At 42.5% G+C, this 8,648-nt stretch overlaps 1 protein-coding gene across 2 annotated transcripts in view; it reads right to left on the reverse strand.

The window, feature by feature from the left end:
- Positions 1–7,287, reverse strand: part of CACNG5 (calcium voltage-gated channel auxiliary subunit gamma 5) — a 119,762-nt gene extending 112,475 nt beyond the window's left edge. Inside the window, exon 1 of one of the 2 annotated variants that reach the window (XM_088467948.1) lies at positions 6,967–7,287. In XM_088467948.1, coding sequence (XP_088324074.1) covers positions 6,967–7,041 — 75 coding nt within the window. In that variant the 5' untranslated portion in view covers positions 7,042–7,287. The remainder of the gene's footprint in view (positions 1–6,966) is intronic. The other variant, XM_088467956.1, reaches the window with a different exon arrangement.
- Between the last annotated feature and the right edge of the window lie 1,361 nt (positions 7,288–8,648).

Genomic DNA, 8,648 nt, shown 5'->3' on the forward strand with positions numbered 1-8,648 from the left:
TCATTTCACCATCTTCAGATGGCGAAATGAAATGGGGAAGCGAAACAGAAATATGTTTCTGTTCTTTGAATTGCTCCCCCTATAATAAGGTATGGTGAAGCCATTCTTACACTAATCAGGGGCACTGCTGAATAAATACGATTTCTCCATGATATACTCCGTCTGGAATACGAGGAAGCAGCGAAAATTCCTGTTTTCTGAAGTGCTTTGTGTAACACGGCTTTCCACTGCTGCATGAATAGACCCCTGAGTCCTCCAGTGCCGAGAGGTTTGTCTCAAATAGGCTCTCAGCTAGATAATGGGGAGTGGATAACCCCTCTATCCCTTAATTATGGACATATATATGCAAAAATCCCATCTTATTTTCCTCTTATTGGCCAACTGTGTTCCCAAAATTGGTATATGAGCACAGATACAGGGTGCTTTGCTGAACTGTATATGCTACATTGCATGTATGTGAAAATCAATGAGCAATCAGATTTGACCTGTCTAGTGCATGTTACACAAAGGAAACAAATGAAAGCTTCATAAAACAATTAGGAAAAAAACTGTATATTTAACTCAGTCAAATAATATCGGGGAATTGTGACCTGACAGACACTATGGACCGTATTCAATTATCAGCAAAAAGAAGTTATCGGCGATAAATAAATCGCCAATTACGTCATTTTCGCATTTCTCACTTATCCTCGTATTCAACTTTTCGCCGGTGCGGAAAGTCAGTGGTTCGAACCCAGCGATAAAGTATCACCTATGTATAGGTGTCGAAAAAAAATTGTCCAGAATTGGGGTTTTGGGGTACAAACTTCCTACTCTACTCCCCTTGGACAGTCCCCAAAAGATAATCTGTGTCGATATTTTTTTTTTTAAAAGTTCCACGGGGCACCCCAAAAACAGTACTTTCGTTTTGGGGGTGAAAAAAAAAAGTTGGGACAAACTCTAGCAAAATAGACTCAAGTATGCCCCAGGCCTATATTACTGGGAGTGTTATATACATTGTGAATATAGCTAACATTAAACTTTATAATGAATGAAAAAAATGTGTAAACTAACCTGTTCTCTCATATTTACTAAACCTTTATAGAAATGGGGTATATTCACTTTAAGGTCTGTTTGTTGTGCAATATTAGAGTAAATTCAAGTTTGTTTCCTCATGACAGTACATCCCATGAGACAGAATAGTGCTTGTAAATCACATATCAACTTGCTTTCTATACATCTGCTCATTGAAGTGGGTTTTATGCAAGGCAGAGCATTTCATACATACCGGAACATATGGGTCTATTTCTGTATCACAGAGCAAAGTGGTTGAATGATTCTTACTAGGAATTGCTTGACTACACAGTCTTTTCACATCCACTAAGAGTCTGCAGTGCAAAGCACCCATATGCCTCGTCGCTTGCTATATCAGTCAACTCTCACACAGCAATACACTCATACAATAACCAGGCGTGGCCAGTAGAGGCAACTGCACTTTCATCTTGGTTTAGGACATAATAGACATGCCTATTGTTGAAAGGTCACAGGTACAAATTAAATATCCTCATTAAAAATCTTTTCAATGCTGCAACTGTTATTATGTAGCAGACAGGACCAGGGATATAGCCTGTGAGGCCAAGAAGGAAAGCATGCATTCCATATTCCAGAATTTGTTTTTTTTTACCAAGAGCAAGTAGAATACAAATCACAGTTGTAATTCTTTTGCGAAATTGTCATGAATAGTTATAATATCCTAGTGCTACAAACCCCTGGGGACTTGGGGCTCTATTTATTAACATTATTTTGACTAAAATAAAGTGAAAAAGGGTGTTTTCACATCCTTTTCACATTATTTTATTATCACCTATAGTTATTACAGGGCAATTGGAGTAGAATTCGTAATCGCTGCAATTAATGTGTTTTTTTTTTTTTTTAAAGCTGCAAGTTGTTAAAATGAATAAGGATATTTCCTCCTACAGAAGGTAGATACAACTTTTATATTTGAACTATCCGTTTTATAAATTTCAATTTCATTTTGTTTTTTGTTTGTGTGTTTTCACTTGAATTTTTTATTTATGTTTAAAAAATAGTACTGGAAGAATCAAGTTGGAAAAGGATATAGGCATGATTTTATGCATTTTCATACTAGGGGAGATTTACTAAGCCTTAGAGATAAAGTGGAGAGAGATAAAGTAAAAACCAATCAGCTCCTAATGGTCACTTTACAGGCTGTGTTTAAAAAATGATAGTTAGAAGTTGATTGTTTGGTACTTTGTCTCTCTCCACTTTATTGCTCTCCAATGGTTATGCTGTGTACATATTAGACAGACATATTGTTCGGATTGTCTAGTGTGTATGCATAGTGTTCACTCTAGCTCCGGCGGCAGGCAGGGCGCCGGAGCTAGAGAGGGCAACCTTGCGCGCGCGCCCGAAAAGGGGGCGTGATCATGAAATGGGGGCGTGTCTATAAGACGCGTCCCCTTTTCGTCATACTTGGGGCGTGCCCGGCGCTTACGGACATGCCGGGCAGCCCCCAAGCGCTGCAGAAAGGGAGAATAGATGCCGGGCGCATGCGCCCGGCGTCTATTTTCCGGCGGTGACCGGGTCACCGCATGTTTCTCCACCCACGGGACACTGCGTCCCGCGGGTGAGAACAGCACCCGCAGGCTGTGAGGGCAGGGCGCTTTTTGCCCTCCTCCTGGAGGGCAGGGTGCTTTTTGCCCTCCAGAAGGAGGGCAGGGCGCCGTGCCCCGCTAAAACAGCCTAACGGGAACGCTATATGCACTATGTGCCCTCCCGCGCAGCAGACATCTGGAACGACCCAGCGCCAACGCCAGGAAGGTGAATGGTGCAGGTGAATGATATATATCAGGCGGTCGTTCATCAGATCGTGTAGTGTGTACCGCCCACCCGATATATTGTGCCGTCGTAGTATCGGACGTTGAATTGGCAGTTGCCTAGTGTGCACCCAGTCTTAATACATCTACCCCATCTGGTAAGCTCTTCTCTTACAATGACCTGGCTTGGTCAGCCTGTCCTCTTGGTTCTACAGACAGAGGAGCTGATGCAGAACTGAACGTATGTCTGCTTGTGAAGCATACAGTATCTTGCATTTCTACAACATCTACACAACTGAATAGGTGTAACTGGGTTGTGACAGGTTGTTCTCACACAGGCAATGTTCAGTGGAGACGTGTTCATGCAAATGAGCTGGACATAAGCAAAATACACCATTATGGAGGTGAATCTCTTGCACCTTGTATAGTGCAAGTGTACACTGATAATAATGACTAGTAACAAACCAGGTCCATATACTACATACACAGTAGGGGCTGCATCTGGAGATCCTTACAGCTCTGCATATGGGCAATTCTATGCATTTATTCTGTGCATGTATCTTTTATCCAATGTACGCCCAATTTATTTCCAACTCTACGTTAGCCCCAGTGTTTGGTATAGTGATTCTGAATCCCCCATATTTTATAGGGAGATGGGATTGCTCAGAGGCCAGATACTCCTGGTAAGATTCTGTCAGCTCAGTTGGCCTCACTTCCCTTGTTGCCCTGTGCCTGATGACAAGTGCTTTCCTCAGGTCAGATTAGAGGTTACTGTAATTAGTGTGGAGAGAATGTCAAACAGTACTAGGTGGATGTATAAATTACACACTTCTCATTAATTATCATGCAGAGCACCAGCAATTTGTCTCTGCTTAACATCCATAGACCTTATACTGCCACAGCATCATACGATTAAACTCTGTGCACTCTGTAAGAAAATCTATTGCTACAAACCCAGTGACCTTTCTCTGTTACAAAGCATCTGTGTTACAGTATGTGACATTCTCTTAAAAACAAAATCACAATCTACATCATTCCATCATTTAAGACTTCAAGGACTTCAAACCAAAAGATGGACGTATCAAGCAATGAAAATAGTAGAGAAGTGGATCAGTGGAGACGTTTCCCATAGCAACCAATACTTTTATAGAATGTACTTGATAAATGCTACGTTGAAGCTGATTGGTTGCTATGGGCAACTTCTACACTGGTTCACGTCTTCACTCTTTTGACTGCCTGATGCATCAACCCCAAAGATCTATCTGACCTTTGCTTATCTCTGGCGTAATATTGGACCCATCCCTTAAAAACTGTCAAGAATCAATTCTTATATAAATGTAGTTGTTGAATTGTTTTCTCCTCTTTCGATTCCATGCAGTGTATTCAAGACTGTTACAGTATGCAGGATATTCTCCTGTCTGCACTTTTATCCCGGAAAGTGCTATCAGTGTTTATGACCTCTCTGACTGGCTGCAGATGCCACAATTCCAACACATCCCTCCTTACCCTACACATCTTTGATCCCTAAACCTAACCCCTAACCTTAAGCCTATCCTTAAGTCTAAACATAACTGTAAAAATCATGAAATCACCATGTGTCGACATATTTAGCATCAACATTTAACCCTGTATGCCTAAATACATGTCTACAGAATGATTGTCGACCTTTTGACTGACGACACTCAGAACCAGTCGACCTTCTGAATGTCAACCTTCTTATTGTCAACCAATTGACGGTATCCCACTAGTTTGTAAGAAATTGTTATTTATATGTATTTTATTATTTATTGAACTGTTCACTGGAGCTCTTTCTCCTGAGTACAGTAGAGTCCCGTGTGAATGGCCACTGTACTATGGGCCTGATTTAGAGATGTACGCTAATGCCACCCCAGCTAAGAATTTGTACCCAGTGGCTGTGCTAATGTCACAGCTGTGAGACGCTCACTGGTGGCTTCCCAAATCCAAGTGACTGAGTACAAAGACACAGCATCAATCGTTAATCAGCCTTCTCTGTAGCCCCTATATTTGTGCAGAATGGTGGCGGGTACTGAGACACTGGAGCCATTTTTACTGCATATGGGAATCACAGTCGCAGGCTGAGACATGCCCCCGAAATTGGCAGTGATACACCTGCTTTTGAGTCTCCACCTCCCATTGCCACCCATTAACGGTCCCTGTCTGTCAATCACTTTACAAATAAATCCTCACTGCGAGTGCCAACTAAAATTAAACTTGACACCTGCGCAGTGCAGTGAGACTGAGACGCATGCACAGATCATGGATAATTGCTCAACTAGGTAAACATCGGCATTGTGTCCATCTTTAAATCAGGGCCTATGTCTTATATTGGCTTTCACACAACTAGTCTTACAAGGGGGCAGTCAGGGTTAGGAAAATGGTCAGTCCTGAAGAGGCTGATGTTTTGGTGAGAAGTATGGGATTCTTGGTGTAATGCCAGGGGTCTCATATTTTTTTTAAAGACCACTAGATATATACATTGTCATTTACAAAACTATATAAACTTGTTGAGAACTTAAAATAGATGACATTATGTGACGCAGAATATCTGCTTAAAAATTCAAACCAATGCAATCATCATACTTAAACTGGGTACACGTTAGACAGTATATCTTCAGATCCAAAGGATCGGGCTAACATATTGTCAGAATCATGTAGTGTGTACCCACTATGTCGGCCGTTGCACACTCCCGCAGAGTCGTCAGTCGCATCGTCGGGTCAGCCCTACATGCAGCTCAATCTGGCAATGCGACTGACGACCCCATGCCGCGGAATGTGGCAGGGGCCGACATATCGGGCAGTCTGGTACGGATCGTCTAATGTGTACTGGGCGTGGGGGGGGGGGGGTGGTCGTCCGTCACATCGTTGGCTACACACATCGTTTAGTGTGTACCCAGCTTTACACTCACATTACAAGATCTTCAGAAAGTGAAGCCACTGGGAGAAGTGAGGGTTGAGTGGTGGGAGGTTGCAAGTAACATCTTGCTGAATAGGGTCTGTTTGAAATCGTCTAATATAGACTGACAAAAACCAACTAGATGGGAAAAACCCAGACTGCATTTGGACCTTAATGTTCTACATGCTGGACAATGCTGATTATATTATGCAGAGAATTTCACCTCCAAAGTTGGATCAACTTGAAAAGCCAGTTTTCCCAAGCTCCAGAGCAGACTACAGCAATATGTGATTTATTTAGCTGTTGTAGACCTTATAAGTCCTTGTATGCCCTGCATGGACATTTTTAAATATGAGCACACTTGATTGCCCTAAACTGCTCTGAAACTTGAGTTCTTCAAAATGGAGGACTGCTATGACCTGCCTGCCTCTGAACACACACACAATATTGGGGACAGTGCTTGGAAAAACAGACAGGTTCAGGAGCATGCAGGTGGCTGTGCCAAGGACACCATCCCTCATAGAAAACTGATATCAGTTTCCAAAAATCAAATAACAATTTTCAAAGTCGGGTTTTAGACAATTATTTCTGAAATGACCTCATACAATTCCATATTAGAAATCCATTCTTTATGATAAACAGTTGTAAATTGTATAAAAGAAAGCATTGAGATTTTTTTTTGCTATCTGCCTCACAAATTGAATGTCATGCTTATAAAGCAAGGCAGAGAACGAGTTCTCAGCTGTGCCTGGATGATAACGGATCAAACCCTCCTACAAAGTACAGATCAATCACTGGAAATGTGCTCCCCACACCATACACCCTCCATACCTACAGTATCACACTGTCCTGCTTGGTCCTAGGAAACTTCTACTCCATGCATAGTGATAGAACCGAACCCTCACACTAGGCTTGCATAGGTAGAGAGGCAGAGTGCACTATAGATAAGCATGTGAGTAGTGTCATACAGGCTGTCCAGATGTATATTTATGGGGCAGCTCATTCAGACACTAATCTAAATGTCTGGTAATCCTGATAAACAGGACGATTTAGAATTTAACCTTTGTTTTCTACTGAACATATCATACTCCACTTAGGGGGTCTTTTTCCTTTTTGTAAGCATAGAAGCCCCCACCCCACAATATTGGTACAGCGAATAATTCAGAGTAGAGTCCCTGACACTCTAGATTGTATATACTCATATATCCCAGGTAGCACCCTCTGCACACCTCTCACCTGTGTATACAGGAGGCGCAGGACAAACTTCCTTGGTCTTCTTCCACCTCTTAACAGCAATCCGCACAAGCGCATGGGAGGGTGGGACAGCTATCAGGAGCACACCAGATTAGGGGGCTCAGTCAGAACAGGACCTTTGGGTTCTCCAGTTGCCTTTTTTGGATGGGGCAGCCTCTTTTTTTTTTCTCTGCTGTGTGTAGATGAGCAGCTACAGGCTTCCCTTGGGCAGTGTGCTGTGTTTCTGTGGCATGAGATTTGGGTGGTCTGCTTTCAGCGAGCTCAGAGAACACAATGTATGACTGTAGAGGGGGAGAGAGCTTCCTTTCTGCTACTAAGCGGAGAAATGTGATTCTCTGTCACTCTGTATGGCTTCCCAGCCCCCTGATGCACATTACACCAGCCTCGCCCCTCCCTCTAATAATGGGGGGAGGATGATGAAATGAGAAGGGAGAAGTCTGCTAGCAGGTGCACTAGACAATGGGGTATTCCAGACATACATTCTGTATTATAATGTATATTTCCGTGTAATGTGTTTAATTTTGCTTGAAGCTGTCCATATATTACAGAATGTGCAAAGATACAATACACAGATTGTTTCCTTCATCACTTTGCACTTGTTCAAGAAAGCCTTATGAGTGCCACCAAGCACTGGCCTTTCATTGCTGCCAACTGATCTCTTGTCTGTATTTTCTATTTCCAGTTGTTATGGATGATACCGGCACTCTGAAAGTTTCAGTTGTTGTTTTTCTCAAGAGCACTTTACAGTTCTCATAATACTGTAATGACTGATATTATTCTTGTATCCGTTGGTAATTCAGCACTTGGACAGCTCCCTTTTTATGTGCTGGAAGTGGTATGTACACAGATGGGCCTGATTCAGAGATGGACACATTGTTGATAATAACCTAGTTGAGAGATGTTTTGCTACTCTGCATGTGCAAATAGTCCAGAATCCCTTACTGCACGCGAGCAAACCAATGTGTGCGATACCATTCGCAATTGAGTACAGAATCGCTAACACCAGAGAAAGGGTTTGCGGTCCCTGGCCGTATCAGGGTGGAGACTGGGAAGTGACCTAAAGGGATTACAAAATAGGGCCATTTCATGGGCATGTTAGGGGAGTGTCAAGGGCGTGTCTGGGAACGCTACTTTGTTCCCAGATGCAAATCCAAGCTTCAGAGGCCATGTTTACTTGGAATTGAGGAGAGTAGCTAGAGTAGACCCTAGACTACCGCAAATGTCGATAGTGTGACCAATGTTGGTGTGTTTACTGTACAATCTCCATAGCAAATGCTCAGACCACGCAGCCTGAAAGTGGATGTCTCACCATTCATACACTCCACCACACCGTCGAGCACAAAGGGAAGGCTGAGATTAGCATTTGCATACCGTGTTTCCCCGATAATAAGACCTACCCTGAAAATAAGCCCTACCCTTACTTTTGAAAAACGGTCCAAAATAAGCCCTACCCCAAAAATAAGCCCTAACAAAAAAAAAAAAAGAGGAAAAAAAATAAAGGTAAGTAAAGAATTGTACAGCAGGACTGAGGGCATGATGGGGATAAAAGCAGGACTGAGGGCATGATGCTGTCAATGTTAATTAAAATAAGCCCTACCCTGAAAATAAGCCCTATGGAGTTGTTTTGACCAAAAAAATAAATAAGACAGTGTCTTATTATCGGG

This window comes from Taudactylus pleione, unplaced genomic scaffold (assembly GCF_031769625.1).
Source record: "Taudactylus pleione unplaced genomic scaffold, aTauple2 ptg000012l, whole genome shotgun sequence".
In the NCBI taxonomy this organism is placed as follows: domain Eukaryota; kingdom Metazoa; phylum Chordata; class Amphibia; order Anura; family Myobatrachidae; genus Taudactylus; species Taudactylus pleione.